Raw genomic sequence first — 19,660 nt, forward strand, 5'->3', positions numbered from 1 at the left:
TCGTGCTTTGCCAACTTTCAAATTTGTCTTCAACGGACTCATTGTGTTCCCCTTCACTTATCTTTAACATGAGACTTGCTCCAACTTGGTGGGAAATTTGTCTTAAGAAGAAATCGCTCTGGTCCCTTGGAGAGGGACAGGAGCGCCTAGGCAAATATGGGCTTCATTTGGTATCTTGCAATCTTCAAATGATCTCCAATAGATTCATTATGCCTCCTTTTACTTGCCTCAAACTTAAAAACTCATTTCACTTCGCCAAAAACTTGTCTTGTGGAGGAATCGCTCTGGTCCCTGAGAGAGGGACGGGAGCTATCATTAAAATTCGCCCTGGTCCCTGGCAGAGGGACAGGAGCGATTTTGCTTCTAGGGCCAATTTTCTCCTTCGAGGTATAGTCAAATTATATTCAACGAGTAAAATGTACCTCCCTTGTTCTTCTCAAATCGCGAAATCGTTCAAATCTTTCAAGGACAAGGCAATTTTGGATTTCAAGCTCCGGTCCTTCAGTGAGGGACAGGAGCGATTTGTCTTCATAGCATGTTTCCTTGTTTGCAAATTTCTTCAAATTATATTCAATGGACAAAAGATATCCTCCTTTACCTCTTCCAATCCAAAAATTGCCTTGGTCCTGCAAGGACAGTGAAATTTTGAGAAACAAGCTCCGGTCCTTCAGTGAGGGACAGGAGCGATTTTTGTCCTTGAGGGCAAAAGTTCAACTTTTATTGCAAACGACTCAATCCTGGCGCTCTATCATGTTGATTTCACCTTCCATTACGTCCTTGATGCTTCAATTTGATCAAAATGAGGTCAAAATGGTCTAAGTAAGTCATTTCGCCCTGGTCCCTAACTGAGGGACCGGAGCGATTTGGCCTTAAACTTCAAAAAAATTTGCCATTTTGAGTCTCAAAAATCTTCTAAATCTTCAATTATTGCATCTCCTGGCGACCCTGCACAAGACAAATGAAATAAATTAATAACCAAGATGCATAAAATATCATTTTCGCCCTGGTCCCTGGCTGAGGGACAGGAGCGATTTCACTTCCATAGGCCAAAATACCAAGATTTTAAGACTTCAGTCACTTCACAAGGCAAAATTAGGCCATTTCCAATGCTCGGGCTCAATTATCAAAATTCTCAAAAATTAGCCAAAAATCACCCGGACAAAATTCACAATTCCATCATTAACACTTAGGCAAAATTTGGACTTGCATTCAAAAATCTGACTGAACCTAGACAAACTCATTTGACCCCCTGACAGATTCACCTTATTTCAAAATTGCATCCTACGAGAGGAAGCTCAACAATCTTCAAAATTTGGACTAGACACCCGCTTGAAAACATCAAAACGGAAACCCTAAGGCTTAACCCCAGTCCAGACGACTGACTCACTAACCCAAAACCCTAAAAGCAAAGAGAGAAACAGGCAAAACCGAGCAAAAAGAGGGGGTCCCCATTTTAATGGGGCGATGTGTGAAATGGTCACAACAGTGTTGTGGTTGAAACCACAATTTTGTATATTTCCCCAAGTGTACAAAATTTTCAACCAACACCACTTTAGCTATATTTGCAAGCAGTACTTTTCCACCCTCATTGACCTACTTTGGTTATGTATTAATATTAGTTTTCCGTTTCATTCCAGTTCTAGAGATGACTCGTGGCATGGTCATGGTTCAATCTGAAATTCACTTTGCACACAATCTAGGAGCTAAAGAATACAATACAATATGCAATTATTAATAAATACACATATTTGGGATGGCAATGATGCATAAATATTGCAGGAAATTTGTTGCTTTGATATGGAAGAGGAAAGTTCTAACAAGTTTGAATGGTAGAGGTCATCAACTAAACATATTCTTGAAGAGGTGGTTATTTTGAGCTTTCTAATATAATTATAGAGGCAAATGGTACAAATGTTTAATTACATATATTCAAGGACAATCTCTCCATTAGCCTTTTTATAAAACACATTGTATACAGCTTTATGCCTGAGATATCTTAACATATTGGACCTTGAACAGTACAGTTTATCCAAACCATCAAGTATATTGAGATCTTTGCATTTAAGCACACTGCCTACTTAACTTGGATGCTGCTGAAGCCTGAAGTACGTTTAAAAAGTATCCAGTCACCAAAAACATTTTTGAATCAGGAAAGCAGTTGAGAATGTTCAATCAATAGAATTTAACGATGATAAATGTTGTGTATGCTTTCTGTAATAACTATTGTGACTATCATAAAAACAGGAAACATATGAGTCCTTCAATGCATTCTCAGACAAGCACTCTTTATTCCAAACGTTCCTTGTGTCAGTGAATGAGATTTTAATGCACATTCACGGATGCATGTGCATAAAGAGCTCATACATAAATCTCTTCAGGATATAGATTATTGTATGCACATTTAGATCTGAAAGACTATAATAATTATTCTAAACAAGGTACAGTTCCTTTTTTTACTTTTAATTTCATCACTCCTGTTTGTTCATTTCAACAACAGAAAAGACCATTCAAGATCTTTGAGAATCCTTTAACACAAACATTGTGACTACAGAATTGTTTCCACAGCTTTCAGAAGGAATGTTCACAAATTATGGTGTTAGGGAAGCAGGTTAAAAAATGTAGCCATCCTACATTCTCATGACTAAAGTTGCTGTTGTGATTATTAATTATGTTAAATAAGAAGCTTTCATTCTAATTGCATTTTTTAACATCATTTGGTTTGAAGTTGTTTGTGTTTTACATCAGATATCCATCTTGCAACCTTCAACAAAGCATTCTCCTAGAAATCTGAATTCAATAATGATCACATGCCCACCCACATCTGAGATTGTAGAAAATCTTATAGATGAGATTCGAGATTTTTGCACAGAAGCCAAATCCTGTAAAAAGAGGGATAACATATAAGAGCTTCCAACCATATTTATTCTGAGTTCTGACAACTTGCAATCTTAACAGCTTTACCTCAAAGGTGAATGGAATTTTATGCATGATAAGATGTAAAATTTACTTTACAGACACCTAATGCATTACCTCACTGTTATTTTTAAGGCCTGTGAGAAGTTATATTTTTCTAGCTGTTTGCTGATATCAATATAATTCCTTATTTTTCTGTCCCTTCTTACTTCCACTTCTTAATGAAACAAAAAAATTGGACTGAAATTAGTCCTTGTGCACTTACTCTATCTGCGAACAGGTTCTCTCTGCTTGTGCTTCTGAACAGTGCCAGATGGAATTCTTCCTGGAGAAAAGGAGTACATAAATCAAAGAAAATGTTCATAAAAGACAAAATACCCAAAATATTCTCTTCTCCCAATATCTATAAAACAAATATTTCTCTTAAGCCATATAAGTATAAATTGTGGATAATTCAAAACAATTCTTCCATACTTTATCAAAAATTAGTCTAAACTGAGAAGCATTATTTAAAAATGGGCTGATCCACGTATAGCCAGAATTGATATATGCAATTATACACAAGAAAGATGTGAAAGAGAATTATACCTTGTGTATTAAGCCATCATCAATTACAGAGCTACTCAGTTTCTTAAATAATTCATATAGGGCCTCAACTTCATTTATGCTGACTACCTTGCACAAATTGATAGAATATGATGGATTAGAAATTAAGCATATATCACCCATGAAGAGATGAGATGTTATTGTGATAATAATTTCTTGCATGTCCTTCTACAGTAGTTTGATACTTACGATTATATATGCAAGCAAGAAAGCTATGATTAAATACCTGGGATCTAGATTAATGGAAAGATCATGTAACTGTAGTGTGCAGTATTTATATCATAAACAAAAGCCAGTAACTTCTCTGTCAAGGTTCTTTTTCTTATAATTGATCTCTCATTCAAAATATGAAATTAAAGAAATCTTCATACAGTATTTGTAAAGTTATGGTATTTGAACACACTAATATTTCAAAGAAAGAAATAATCATATATAATTTGTATTTATGTTATTTCATATAAATGAATATTTAAAAACTCATAGCTAAGGGAATTTGTAGTTTAACTCGTCAAAGCTTGTAATTCTTTCAAGCTCCTACTGTCTATATACCCTGATAGATTGGTCTCAATATGCAAAAATGGCATTAAGATATGTATTTGATAGAAGTTAGAACATTTTTCAATTCAGCTAAATTCAATATTTTTTGCAATGAACTGAATTTAACAGCCACCATTGCATTTATGTTACAGTTCAACACCCATTTGATAGCAAAGACTCCAAAGCCATAAACTGAATCAAAATTGTCTCTGCAAGGGAGAAGCTTCAAAATGGACCTAATTAACTGAAAAAAAGTTTTGTCATATACCTTGGACCTCCAAAGACATTGCATCTCAACTTAAAACATCAACAACGCATCCAAACACATGGCAAAAAGCAAGTAAACAGAGCCAGAATCTAGAATCCTATAAAACCAGACATAAAGTGCCAATATATACTAGGGCAACAAGGGACCTATTGACGTGTCTGAAATCGCATTGCTGCAAACTCCATACGGCCAACACAGAATAGAATGAACTCACTGAGTATTGTATCCTCTCTTGAGATAAGGAAATCCCTAATGCTATTTCTTATGTTTGATCAAAGGGGACAACCTCAAGGTTTCGTTCGTCAGGTCTTGACTGCTGGATTACTCAGTGGTTTGATGTGTTTTTGCTGGAAACACAAGGGGACTTACGGTGAAATAGGCAATTGCTGGATGAGTTCCCTAGATCTTTAATAGTCTTGCTTATCGAATGGTTTAAGTTGGGTTGATACTATTTTTAGCAGGACTGTGGATTCTCTTGGTAAAAAAATGGAAAAAAGAGGGATAGAGAGAGAGAGAGGTACAAAAAATATAAATTATTTAGCTAAGATAGTAGATTCAGTAAACAGACATACACCTCCAAATAACTAGATTAAGCATTACCAGCCATTTAAGCACAATACTTGCATCAATCTAGTGCGATCTTCAAGGAAAAATTGAATTTTCATGCTATTAAATACAACATCAGAACTTTGACATTCATTCGGTGAGCATTCAATAACCGAACTAAGCATATGAAAGGTTCAGATTAACCATGCAGAAGGAAAGACAATCAGCCATTCCCTAATGGTATGAACAGTGAGGATTCTATCAGATGTTTACTTAGAAAATGCTATATAAAGGAAAGGAACATAACTGAAAATTCTAAATTAATGAAGAAGGAGACAATGCACTCACAAGGAAACTTGAAACAGTCTTAACTTTGCATTAAATCCTATAAATTTCGCCACAGCTTCAGCAACAATCTATGAACTTCTTACAAAATGAGGGAAAACCAATCCCTTAAATAGGCTTCAAAAATGGATGAATGGCCAAGATCTAATCTAAACAAATGGCCCAGATTCATCCTTAAAAAGAGAACCCATACCCATAAATGGAGGGTAAATATCAACAACTACCCCAAAAGGATCAATAACTACCCAAAAAAGGATAATTAAAACTTATCCAAAATAATCCAAAAAGGTGCATACACATAAAGTTTTACATTTAGTTGACTTGGAAGTCAAACATGACCCTTTGGCCAAAAAGTGCACTTTTCAAGATTTAAAAGGAAAAAAGCACTTTAGGAGAGCACTTTTTCTTTTTTAGCTTCACATCCCTTTTCCAGGAATTCATCCTCATCGTGCAAATATTCTTGCCAAAGGTCCCGACCTGCTGTACGTTCCTCACAAACATATTCCTGGAACCTAAGGCACAATTGGAATAGCAAACTGAATGGAGGCATAGGAGGATGACGAATTTTATACTGCATGCCTTCAAGGTATTGGTCTACGTGCTTCAAACCATCCTTCCAGCTAGAACGATTACGCTCGAAGCACAACATGTTTGAACGGAATTGACCAGCAAAACTCAGGTCCTTAGCGGAATAGGTGATCCTATCCGTCCCTAGTCTTTCCTCCCAGTCCGGCTGTATCACTTCATCGGACAGGTCATTTTGCCATCTCGAGACCATTGATCGGAGGATCGTTTTGCCGATTTCTTGCATGGTTTTCAAAATTGTCTCGCATGCAACGTGTTCTTTATCAATGATTTCTCTTGTGTCATTCTTCATGGTGATAGTCCAGTACCATTCCTTAAAAGAGTGTTGATGTTATAAGGATCTAGGATGGTGGACAATGTAGGAATCTGTGCATGGGTCCAGAAGAGAGCTCTCATGAGGGGAAGAGTAGTGGCAGCCACTTCATGCATTCTAAGGGATTCCCTCTTTACCTCTAATAGCCTGACCAGGGTGGTCTCTCAATGGTGGGCCATCTCTTTTACTTCTTCAAGGATTCGTTCTCCCCTCCCTTTGATGCCTTGTATCCATTCTCTGACGGCCCTTGCAGTATCCCGTACTCCTTCAAACTCCGTTGTGGTCCTTTGTGCCAAGGCCGTCAGGGGAATGTGGGATTCGGAAGCATTGTGCAATGGTCTCAGGAGTTGATCGATGTATCCCTCGGCCTGCTCGACACGAGCTCGATACATGTCCTTTTCAGTTGTTATCTTTTCAAGTTGCCTGAGCATGTTCTGTACTAAATCCTTGAATTCCTCCTTTTCCTGTTCCTTAGTGGCTCGTCCGATGGGGACGGTTGTGATGCTATAATTTGCCAGTGTGATCTGATCTGTTGGCTTGTCCACAGGCGGGGTGGCGATATGAAGAGTACGGTTCCTTTGCTCATCTTTGATTATTCTGGAATATGCCTTGGGCTTTTTCTTCCCCTTGGCTTTAGCTTGATCTATACGTGAGAAGATGTCCTCCAAATCAATGGGTGGCTTTGTGGCAGCCTTGCACTGGGCTCGAGCAATCAACCATTTATGAGGTACAGTGTGGGCTGATGCTATGGTTAAATTTTCACTCTAATCTTTGATGTTTTCAGCCGTCTCATCACAAATTTGCAGCTGCTCAATTACGGGAGGAGTGGAGGAGGTGTCAAGCTCTTTGCTTGCAGCAGATTTTTCTCCCACTTCACTGAACAATTGTCCGGTGCCTTCGTGTGATGGTAGCTCTTCAGTCTTTTCGAGCTCGCGGATCTCCTCTGTCTTTTGCTCTCCTTCAACGGTAGAGTCATCTTTGGTAGTGTTATGGAGCAGCAGTTCATGGCGACTCTGTTGGGTGGGTTCATGTACTTTGATGCCCTGAATGGATGGAATCTCTCCTTCCTCAATTTGGTTACCCGGCTCGGCTGATTCAATGACTCTTAGCTCGGCGTCTAGCATGTTGGGTGCGGGAGGATCATCAGCTCCAAATGCATCGATGTCACTCCGGGAAGGAGGAGCAGGTATATAATCCAATTCTACTACATCGTCGGACGAACTGGGGTCCTTTGACGATGAAGTGACCTCTGGTCTCCTAATGGGAATCTTCTCCCTTCTTGTTCTCTTGGATGTCCGAGTTCCTCTGCTGGCTTTAGCCTTCTTCCTTTTCTCAGGCTTTTCAATTTCTTCCCTAGGTGCACTGGAAGTTCCCTCATCTCCGGAGGACTAAGAATCAAGGTTACCCATTAAGTGGTAGGTGAACTGGACTCCTTCATGAATTAGTTGCTCAATCTGCTGATGCAACCATTGGTCTGTATATCTTCCTGGGGCTGCCATGACCGCCTCAAAATCAGTGATCGGGTCTTGTGTCCAATCAACGCCTTGCAAAAGATGCCTTACTGCCTCAAATTCCCGGACCTGCAGGCAATTTCCTGAATCTGTGAGTTGATCTGGAACTCGACGATATTCATAGTCGCATTTGCTGCACACTCAGCCTCGAATATTCATGCCTCCGGACCTCATAGTCATCAGAGCAGTTTTTCCAAGAATCTTCAACTGATTCTTTTGCTCCATACCGCCTGCCATAGGCTCTCTTTGCCAGATTGTCATGATCGAAGCATTTCCTTGGAAAATGCTCCTGTAGGCCATAGGAGGCCAGCTCTGCAAAGGATTCCTCTGCCTGGGAGGGGGTCTTCAGATGGGCATCCTGGTTGCCTATAATCATGGGGAATGCGAATCCAGCTTGCTTGCTGTCTCTGAGTAAGCTACCGGCCGGACGTGACTGCCTTGCAACCTCCATAAGAACTATCTTGTCGGTTGGGTACCGTGGAAGCCAGAGAGGGGCACCATCAAAGCCAGCTATCCAGATATAGGAGAACCTTGGGAACTGGATGAACCAGGCTCTGTATCTCTATACTAGAATAGTAGCTTGCTTCGAGAGCCTTATGTGTAATCCTCCCTGCATAAGCCTGACCAAGCGCATTGTGAAGGCATCATTGACGCACTCATACTGGCCAACTGCATAGGCCGGGCTGCTCTTTTCCTTTTGAGCTATATCCTGATAGTGTGGGTAACAATCGTATACTTTTACTTGATCAGGTCCATTCCCGATTTGACCTTTCATTATTAAACCTGGCAGCGGCTGGTTCTTGGCGAACATGTAGACTAAATAGGATGTCATAGTGAAGTACTTCTTTGCCTCAAGTTCGATCAACTGGGTGTGGATATTGTCGCTTATGATCTGGGCCCAGTCAAACTTGGACTTCCCAGCGAAGACCAGTTCTGTGAAGTAAAACATCCATTCTTCAAAGTAGTTGGATTTGGGGAGTCCCATAACCCAGCTGAGCAGTGTGACCATGTCCCCATGCTCATTGTGAAAGTCACTTCTTGGGGTCTTTTTCCCAATTCGGACGCTTGGAGGTCTTCTCTCCCTGTACCACTCTTCACTAATCAGTGTTCTGCATCTGGCAGGATTCATATCATAGGCCCCTTGCGCTTCATCTATAGTCGTGGTTGTGGGATTGTTTGGGAAGGGAATATCAAATGCGTCACCAATGGCCTCAGGAGTGAAGTTAGCGAGGACCATGTCCTCAAGGAGCACCAATCTAGAACCTGGTTGGTAATGTCGAGCGGCCTCCACTACTAACTCATAGTTTTGCACTGCTGGGGGAAATCTCACTGCTTGGGCGATGCCACTTTCCATCATCTGCCTAGGCCTACCATAGGCATCAGGGGAGAAGACTCGGCTTCTGAAATCTTGGATATCGATATGGCCTAGGTCAGTATCACCGACATTGTCCCAGACACACTGAACTTTTGACTCCCTCAGTCCCCCTCTTTGATACTGGTATTTCATCCTTTCGACTCTGCGAGGGATATCTGATTTGGATGCTCGTGATGTCTCGGTTGTAGCAAGCGTCTTTGATGATTCTACCGCCGATTTAGACATTTATCCTGCACAGTCGGATGCAGATTACGAGGCGATAAAAAGGAAGTAAAGCGGGTTAGATACAGGATATACCAGCATACCAAGATCAATTCAAAAATCGAATTGAAAGAATAGCATGATATTGTTAGCTAAAAGCTTGATTGATTTAGACATGAATATTTACGAAGCTTTTCAATTGCACACTTAGGCATTTATTTCAAAATGGATGGTTAATTCTAAGACTCAGTTTTCAATTGCTTTGCATAACATTTATAAAAGGAAAAAAGATGCGATTTTCAAGACTTAAGCATTTTAATCAATTTTTTGCACAGACATCCATCCAATTTGTAAATATTTCAGACGATTGAGAGAGGTAAAGCACACTTACCTAGTGAAAATGAATGGCGAGAAATTGCACGATTTGCAAATTTGAATGGGGGAGTTCTACAATTTTGAATTTCAACGGTTAACTTTTAATCCAAATTTTTGCACCTATGGTTTGAAAAGAATTTGCAATTTTTACACAGACTTAGCAATTTACCTTGGGCGATTTGCAAGTTTAACCTGGGTGACCTAGTTGAAACGCGATTCTAAAAAGGGGCCGCAACATTTAAGAAATCGCAATCCTGATTTTCGAAGAGCTATTCAGACCTTACGCTTCAACACTCACGACGCTATGGGCGAATTTCGGAAAATGGGGGGAAGGGTTTGCGAACTTCAAACTTTGCGGTTCTTCCTCAAGCTTGGATGGCAAATTTCGGTGAATTGGAGAGTTGTGAAAACCATTTAAAACTTTAAACTTTCTTTCATATTTACCCCAAATCGCGATTTTCGGCGCTATGAGAGTTTTTGCCAATTTTCGCGTGGTTCCATATTTCGCGATTCTGAAACTTCATCCGAACTTTGGCAGACTGGGGCAATTCATCAATTTCATTTCTCACGTGTTTACGTCTTTATGCGAAATCGGTGCCTTGGGATAATTTTTTAAACCTTTCGAAATACTCACCTATCGCTTGGATCGTGATTTTCGGCATTTTATGACACTTTGTCAACTTTTCAATATTTTCGAACCTTTTTAGTTATTTGCGAACTTTCTTCTTTTTGACATTTCGGCTTAAAGGTCCGAATTTCGGCCCTTTTGGCCATTTTGTCAACTTTTAACTTTCTAACATTTCACTTAAAGGGTCCGAATTTCGGCCCTTTTGGCCCTTTTGCCAATTTTTTAAACTTTCTAACATTTCACTTAAAGGGTTCGAATTTTGGCCCTTTTGCCAATTTTTAACTTTCTAACATTCACTTAAAGGGTCCGAATTTCGGCCCTTTTGGCCCTTTTGCCAATTTTTAACTTTTCGGACCTTTTGGCTGAAAGGCGCAAGCTTCGGCACTTGGGTGAGTTTTGAGGCTTTCGCCCCTCCTTTACCTTCCGAATGGCGAAAATCAACATTCATACAAGTCCTGCAAACCTTTAAAACATCATGCAATCTCTCCCATTATTCTTATGCGAAAATTGGCGTCTTTGGGTCCTCATGTGACCTTCAGATGCACTGTCCTTTTACTTGGCAGACTTCACCAGTTCTATCATCCCACGCCCTTTTGAGGTGATTTCACAAGCTTGAACAATCTCTCGGGATTCGTGCCTGAGGGTTCGACTTAACCACGCGGATTCATAAGCTCCTCCGCTCAACATCATCATCTCATTGACTGATCGCAAGCTCGCTTGAAAGGCCGCGAGACACTCTGCACGGAACTCAACAAGGCGAAGACAGAAAGGCCCAAAAAAGGAAGGGGGACCCTGTCGGCAACAGGGAGCGTGTGCAACGCACAACAGGACCTTCAAGGACATGCTAGAATTTATAGAGTTAGAGAATGAAGTCATTGGGACATATTCACAGGTTTTCCAATTAATCAAATGTAATGTCCCCTATTTGGGTATACCTGATTTTCGCTAAAAAGAAACAATTCCAACAGTACAATTTATTTACAAACAGCATTCTATAACTAAATCATACAATAGCTATTGAACTAAAAGAAAATAAATGATTAAAATTTAATGAAATGATGATTAGTATCACCTATTTGGATCTATTCTATAGTTTCACTCCAACAATCAACCATACTAGGGATTGGAGGGGAACGCATGATAGGGCAGCCAGAAACTGTTTGCCACAACTAAGCCCAAGGGCGCAAACCATCCAACCAAGACAATTTGAACCCTTGGCCCACGTGGCAGGACCTGCAGTCCATCCAAATTGGGGTGGTGCACTTACATTGTGGGAACCGGTCTGCTGCCTCTCCCTAACATGTTTCCTTACCAACCTCATGTATGATTGCTTGTAGGAAGATAAATTGATTAGTTTATTAACTCTAAGAATTTAGATGGATTTGATAATTTAAATAGATAAAATAAATCCAATATTCATAAGAGATATAATAGACAATAGATATGACTACACTTTCATAGCAAATACTTACTTAGATCAAAGGCTGCTTTCCCTGTATGCAGATTATGTATATAAATGAAATCTGATCTGATTCCATACATAAACTTACTAATTTAAGGCTGGTAATATTAGATTAGGTTCTGCTCTAGGTTCTGCTCTTAATTTCCTTATTTTCTGATATCTTCTTTCTCATTTTATTCCCTACCTTGCTTGATGAATTGCTCCTCCTTTTATATCTCTTATTCGGTGGGAGACATACCTTTCACAGCAACCATTACCTTTGCCAGGGGCGCATCCCTTCATGATTTAAGTGTTGTCTTAATAACTCTTGACTAAGTCGACCCTCTAAAAATATAATTATTTCTTAAGTAGCGGTTGATCTCTCTTTAATCAGGTCATCCCTCCTTAAAGAAGTCACTGCTCTTAATCTGGTCAGCCTTCCTTAAATAATTATGGCCAATATTTATTACTTATTTTGGGTCGGCCTTGCATTAATTAGTCGCCTGGGTTTGATTATTTAAGCTGCAATTTGCTAGTTGTTTGCTGTGTTCTCTTCTCTTATGGTGGGGGGCATGACAAGCCCTAATCTCAGGCAGGGATATGACATCAAAATAGAAGAGCATCCCATCCAGGAGTATGTGTTGCTGAAATTACATTTCTGCAGTTAGAATGACAGTTCATCTTCAAAACATACACACTCTACAAGGTTTATGAATAAAACTGGTCTTTCAGTGTTGTCAGGGTTCCTTTAGTCTTTTAGACTTTTAGTGAACCACTGTTTGTAATCTCTGTATATTGTTTGGCAATCAACAAAAACAAAGGCACTGCCTTTTTCATTTCTAATGTTTTTCCAATCATGGGTTTTTCCAGGGCAATTATGGTGGCATTCTTGTATCTTTAGTGTAGTCTTATTTCTTCTTTTTTCATTCATAATGTTGTTTACATTTCCACTTTCTAGTATTCGTATCTTGAGTTCCCATCACTTCAAGTGTGGTTTCAATATGTTCCATCGCATATTAAGCATATTTTTAATGCACCAGCAGTAAGGAAGCATTCATATGCATAGAGAAATTTCAAAAATATATATTGATAAATTGACTAAAGTATACCCGGGGCACTTTAGATCAGGGGAGAAAACCATTAGACTCCTTGAATGCTACCAGGTTCCCAAGTTCATATCAATTGGAGCATCATCTCAGTAGATTCCATTGCACATTTTGTATGATTCTTGAATCTTGATGCAATGATAGTAGGGAAGAGTTTATTTGCATATACATATTTTAAAGGTCTGTGTCGGTGAACTCGCTCTGGAATGCTTTGAGCAATAATTGATGACAAGGGGAAACCATTAGACTCCCTGAATTTGCTCACTATATTCAGATAAGTCATCCAGAGAAAAAATTATCACTGAATTTGCTCAGAGTTACCTTTTATTCTTTTAGAAAGCATTTTGTTCAAGTGAGTTAGAACTTAGAACAATAGACAGCCTTTTCCTATTTATTCTTCTGGAAAGAATTTTGTTCAAGTTAAAACCTCAATATTTGGAGCAGCCTAAGAAAACTGTGAAACAAAATGCTTCAACCCACTTGATCTATTCTACTATTGTTTTCCAGTTGTTCTGCTTAGATTTCTCTTCTGAGAGACATAAAAATCTCAAATTGAGGAAAGCATCATCCACTGTTTATTATTATTGTCTAATGGCATGCTTTGAAGTTATATATGTATCTTTTATAAAAGAAATAACACAGGAATATATAATATAAGTATTTCTGGTTGGCATGCTACTAGTAATTATTTTTAATAATATTAAATGTTTGTGGCCAATGCTCATGCAATGCCTCTAGTTGCTGCCAAATAGTCTCCTACTGCTTCCACCTCTTCCATCCAAGATCATCACAACACCTTGGTAGCTCCAAATCCTCCATCCACCTCCCACAAATCTTTTTTAGCTGCACTCTGCAATACTAGGAATCAAGAATTATATGGCAATAGTGGAGTGTCTGTCTCAAGGGTGACATCTTCTTCCTCTCCTATTCTTCAACAACACGACAGTGATGAAGGTTGTGTTGAAGCCAAATTTAGCAATTAGCCCCAAGCAAATCCATTGGTTTTATCTTCACACAATGACACTCGTCATTCTTCTTCAATGTCTCCACAATTGTCTCCTCTTGACCTCCACTTGGCACCAACACTTGAGAAGCACTCCAAGTTGACAAATCTGGGTCTTCACTGAAAGCATATTTTGCCGTGTCTTCTGCAGAGGAAAACCCTACTTTTCCACCCTCAAAATTTCAATCTAAACTCGTAACTTCCAATTTGGAATATTCTAATGCAAGAGTTCAAGCATCAAATATCACTATCAAGGAATTTAAGGATAAGGTCTTAAAGGCTAAAAAGGAACATCTGGAACATATCCTAATATACCGATTCCACAATTTTTGGAGTAGTTAAGCTTAATGAGTGAATTTTGAAATACTGGATGTTCTTCCTAGAGGACAACATTTCCATTGGCCAAGTGGAAAAAGATTCTTCCTTGTTATTTGCGGATTAACTAAGGACAAGGATTGGGGGGTTGGGGTCACAAAACAAAGAACACTTATACATTAAGCCATGGCACCATAAGTTCAATTCTCTCATAAACTTTCTCATCATTGCCTATCTAGTCTGATTACCTATTCTACCATTACAATTTTGGAGTTCATCTTGCCCATCCACCATTGGAAACTCCATTTGGAAATTCATTTCAATTCTAGAAAAATCTCAACTTCATTCTCAATTTACATTTTCACACCACAAGCCATTTGGCAAATGCTTGCCCTTGAGTTGTGTTGAGACATGGACCAGCTAGGACACAAACCTAGGACCTTCCATACGCTGCTGGAGTGCTCTACCACTGAGCTACTGGCCCCTCTTGGACCAGTCCATTGTCGGTCTGGGTGTGGCTTATTTTCAACACCAACACCCCCCCTTAAGCCACACCTCTCATGTGCTTGGGGCTCCTATCCTGGACTTGGCTCTGATACCATGTTGAGACATGCACCAGCTAGGACACGAACCTAGGACCTTCCATACGCTACTGGAGTGCTCTACCACTGAGCTACTGGCCCCTCTTGGACCAGTCCATTGTCGGTCCGGGTGTGGCTTATTTTCAACACCAACACCCCCCCTTAAGCCACACCTCTCGTATGCTTGGGGCTCCTAGCCTCGACCTAGCTCTGATACCATGTTGAGACATGGACCAGCTAGGACACGAACCTAGGACCTTCCATACGCTGCTGGAGTGCTCTACCACTGAGCTACTGGCCCCTCTTGGACCAGTCTATTGTCAGTCCAGGTGTGGCTTATTTTCAACACCAACAAGCTGTCACAACACCAAATAGGATATATTCTTTGAAGCAGACCACATGATGGAATGGGGGATTGTTCCAAGTCATCAACATATCTATCCGGATAACCTCAATGATCTTGATATGCATGTTGCTTCAGATCTTAAATCCTCTTCAAATCCCAAATTCACCTTCCAATTCTTCCTCACCATTAGAGGTTGAGGGAGTTTCTCCCAAAACCTTTATTAGAAATGTCTCTACTCTTTCTCCCTCCAAGACAATTGAATCTTCTCCTTTGAAAAGTTTGCTGGATATCATGCTGAGACATGGACCAGCTAGGACTCGAACCTAGGACCTTCCATACGCTGCTGGAGTGCTCTACCACTGAGATACTGGCCCCTCTTGGACCAGTCCATCGTCGGTCCGGGTGTGGCTTATTTCCAACACCAACAGTTTCTAAAGATGTTATCAAAGACTTTGGAGATGAAAATGCAGATATATGGATAACAGTCATGAAGAAGGCCTCTTCTTCAAAAAAGGATAAGACACAGCAGATTATGACTCTACACTCCCACAACAAAAAGGGTTACTCATTTGGCAAAAACTCTGCAAATTTAAAGGAAGAGGACAAGATTAGTGTCGAATATGGCTTAAAATTTTCATATATGTTTAGTTGGTCTTTATTTTAAGGTTTCTCTTTTAATGGCCTGATTTTCAAGCAAGCTGGAAAGTTTGGTTTTATGCTCCCCTGTTATAAATCTGAAACACCGATACTACTGTTTATATTTTAAGTTTAATACAAAGGGAGTGGGTCCCATGCCTCACCTTCACAAATACCAAAAACTAAAAGTATTCCTATAAGACTTGTTCTAAGTCCTAGTAGATACATGATAGACAATAGTTTAAGTTCTTCTATATCTTTGTTATATTGGAGAAGCCTGGTCACAAGCAAACCTCAACTATAACTATAGTGTAAGCATTATTAAGACATCAATGCAACTATCTTCTCGAGGAAAATCACTGATCACCAGCTTCTTCAATTTTGAACTCTCAATCTAAGATTCAGGAAAATCAGCATCTCAAATCAAAATCATGCATTAATCAATTTCATTTTATGGTCAAGCATAAAGATATGGTCTTACTAATAGAATGGCTAACCATCTTGCCTTCCTTCATGAGTTTTCAGCAATTTTCATATTAGATGCACAACCTATGATCCTTTATTGATCCAGGAGAAAGTGGGTGGCATTTGCACAACCAGCTATGGAAAATATCAAAAATATAATTTTTTCGGTATTTTCTATGTTTCTGTAATTCGTGTTTTTGGAGGCCTTGGGAGCAGAATTTGACCCGAGGACTTTCATCAGTCTTTTGGAATTGTTGCCGTACACTGCATTCCAAATAACCTACGTTACCCCGAGTCTTCGAGACGGGGACAGCAGGGGATGGTGGGACAAATTTTTTTGCCAAATTTGGGGACGGCAGGGGGATAGCAAAGGGGACGGCTATATAAAATATAGGGAAAATTTAAAATATATAAGAAAATTCTAAATGTTCATATGAAAACATGGATAAAGCATGCATATATGTTGAAAATGTATCTAGGTCGTATCCCTTGATTGGGCCGACCTTGCTTGGTAAATTTTAATGTGGCCTTCGGCCTTAAAATTTATTGTGTATGGGCCTATTTGGGATATTGTGTAACTTGTAAATTCAATAGGTCGGGACCTATTAATATGTAACTTGTAAAATGTTATTGGTCAGGTCCTAACCAATGTAACTTGTGATATTGGTCTGACCCTATGATGGCGAATGTAACTTGTGGTTATAAATGGGTCTGACCCTATAATGTAACTTGTGAATTTGTAATTTGGCACCAAAGCCGACCTAGGCATAAGGGTTAAGGGCATGTATATAAAGGAAGTGACTTGAGGTCACAAGTGAAATAACTAAAGTGAATATCATCTGCCTTAATGTGATCTGTTCTGCTCCAAAGATCAGCGAACTACATTCTGAAGTTAGCAAACTCAGTCACAAAGTCAGCGATCTGATCATAGGTGCCAACGAATCTCATCTAGAGATCACATTCAGTGAGTTATCTCCCTAGCTGCAATCAGCGAGTTTGTTCTGCACATTATCAGCGATCTAGGACAGCAAATTAACTTGGATTATCATCCAAGTATAGCGAATTCTTGTTGAGAAGTGGAGGACATTATACCAGGTTGACGAATCATCTTCAAGGGCAGGCAAACCCTTGCTAAGACAGTGAATTGATAAAACCTTCAGTGTACTGTGGCATCTATAACAAGATAAGTTGTTCTTGTTGTCCAAGTTGTATATCTATCATTGAGATTGGTTCAATATAATCTGAGATATTAGTTGTTGGGTTTTTCACCTCCAAGAGGGAGGTTTTCCCAGGGTATCATCGTGTTATATATTTACTTTACTTTGCATTCTTATTTCTGTTAATTACTACTAATCTGATCACTAAAAACTAACAATATACATTATATTCACATGAAAACATGGATATAGTATATGTATGATACTATGAAAACATTTTAGAATGTAAATTCTGAACATACAACATTGTCAATACTCAATATGCAATTATGCATTCATAATTCATAATTTCAATTCATTCACATTGTCAATATGCGTATCATAATAGATATTAAAGAAATAACATACAAAATGTCAAAATGCCCAAATGCTACACTGCTGCCATATAGTTTCATTGTCAATTACGATATGAAAAATCAAAATAGTACTAAGTAAAACTAAATACAAAAAAGCAAAGTATAATGCTGCCCCTAAACTTCATCTCCTAACATTGCATCAAAATCAGAGTCCTTTGAGTCTCTGCCACTGCCATATGGTATAACTTATGAAGTTATGAATTAATATTTTATTATTTTCTATTTATAATTTATAAATTATAATTTATTATTTATTAATTTTATATGTTTGATATGAAACATAGATATTAAAATTTTAGAACATTAACATTTAATATTTATAATTTATTGTAAATAATAACAATTTAAATTAATAATTTAAGTTTTGACATTAGCTTATATTTAATATTATTATATTAATAATTTGATATTCATATTATTAATTCATTATATAATATATTAACATTAACTTAAATTATAATAATAATAAATTAATAATTTATTAATTTGAAATTGTTGCCTTTTATTTTTTTTATAATTGGAACGATTTAGGGGGGGCATGTTAGAAAATTCAAAAAGAAAATTGAAAATATGACTTTTTTTATATTTTTAATATTTTTTAGTAGCCCTAGCTGTGGGGAACGTTTGGCCATCCCCGGGATGGATTGGGTACATTCCAGCCGTCCCCGGCCGTTCCCGGGATGTACGGACGTCCCCCACAGCTAGGGCAAACATCCCCCCGTTTCTAGGACGTCCCCTCCAAATTCTAGCAATTTGGGGACCGGGGGAAACATCCCCTGGCCGTCCCCAAGTCCCCGAAACGTCCCCGGGTTACGTAGCAAATAACTCAAACTAATTCTCTTTAAGATCTTTCCAACAATTCCAAGAAGTTCAAATTTCAAAAAACGGGCTAGGAGTTATGACCTCGCCAAGTTGGGGTACCAAAATCAAAGTTCTTTTTTTTAATTTTAGTTTTGTTAGTTAATTTATCCCCATCCAACTGTCCATTTTGACTTCCAAGGATGTGGTGACCTTTCATGTTCTTTGAAAATATATAAATGTTGATTTTATAGTGAATAAAGACAGTTTTTGGAGGCATACATCTCTCTAATGAGTTTGCCAAATTTTCAATTCTGTGTTTTCATAATACTGCTGGTTTCTCACCAGGTATTGTTAACCAAATTTCTAACTGAATTCGGATCGGCCTATGTTGAATGAGAAGTCTTTGACTCCATTGATCTATGCTTTTGTTTGACAGTTGGTTTTAGTTACATAGATACATACAACTCTGGGCTAGATCTTTTCTTAAGTTACAATTTGAGTGGCAGGTCGTTGTGTAATCCCATTCAAATTTACATTCCAGTAATCCTTGCTCTCCAACATCTGCTAAATAAGGCTCATCATTGAATTCTTTAAGTATTTACAATGTGCATTTTTTCAATGGTTTCCTTCTATGATATTTGTGTGATACTTTATATAATATATCATTTATCCTCCTCTGATGGACATTTTAATGTGCAAAATACCTTATAACATTTTCCGCGCTATTTACATCAGCCTTATATGAGGAAGCAAGATGAAGAGTTCACTTATAAGTTCTCTCTTTGTGGTCAATCTAAACCTTCTAATTTCATGACCGTGGAGTTCATTTCTGTTCACTTCATTTGTGGTCTTCCCAATACTCAGGGTTAGCCTTACTGTCGCACTGTTTTTCAACTCTCTAAGGTGGCCACTTTCACACCTTGTACCAAACTCAGTTGATGCTCGGAAGTCTAGCTTTTCTTTAAAGCTTGTTTGAAGCCTTCCAAGCTGTTAATCATTGTCATTATTTTTCATGATTCACAATGCCTGAGTTGATTTTGAAATTGTTGTGGAAATTACTTGATTGTTAGTTGTGCTTCTCCACTTCATTTCATCTATATATTATGGGCAGAATGAGATTGTCGATCAAAACCTTGTCCATCCTCTCTGGATCCATCATCAGCAAATTTAATAATGTGGCAATTGCCTAC

At 38.6% G+C, this 19,660-nt stretch overlaps 1 protein-coding gene across 5 annotated transcripts in view; it reads right to left on the reverse strand.

Annotated features, from left to right (window-relative positions):
- The window catches only part of LOC131027680 (calcineurin B-like protein 7), a 124,124-nt gene that overhangs the window by 100,752 nt on the left and 3,712 nt on the right, over positions 1 to 19,660 (reverse strand). For 2 of the 5 annotated variants that reach the window (XM_057957771.2, XM_057957765.2), the window contains exons 3-5: positions 3,502 to 3,584; positions 3,179 to 3,238; positions 2,820 to 2,879 (exon numbers count right to left, since the gene is read on the reverse strand). In XM_057957771.2, coding sequence (XP_057813754.2) covers positions 2,820 to 2,879; positions 3,179 to 3,238; positions 3,502 to 3,584 — 203 coding nt within the window. Of the gene's footprint in view, positions 1 to 2,815; positions 2,880 to 3,178; positions 3,239 to 3,501; positions 3,585 to 19,660 lie in introns of all 5 variants that reach the window. The other 3 variants (XM_057957785.2, XM_057957779.2, XM_057957789.2) reach the window with 2 other exon arrangements.

The sequence above is a fragment of the Cryptomeria japonica genome, chromosome 1, assembly GCF_030272615.1.
Source record: "Cryptomeria japonica chromosome 1, Sugi_1.0, whole genome shotgun sequence".
Classification (NCBI taxonomy): domain Eukaryota; kingdom Viridiplantae; phylum Streptophyta; class Pinopsida; order Cupressales; family Cupressaceae; genus Cryptomeria; species Cryptomeria japonica.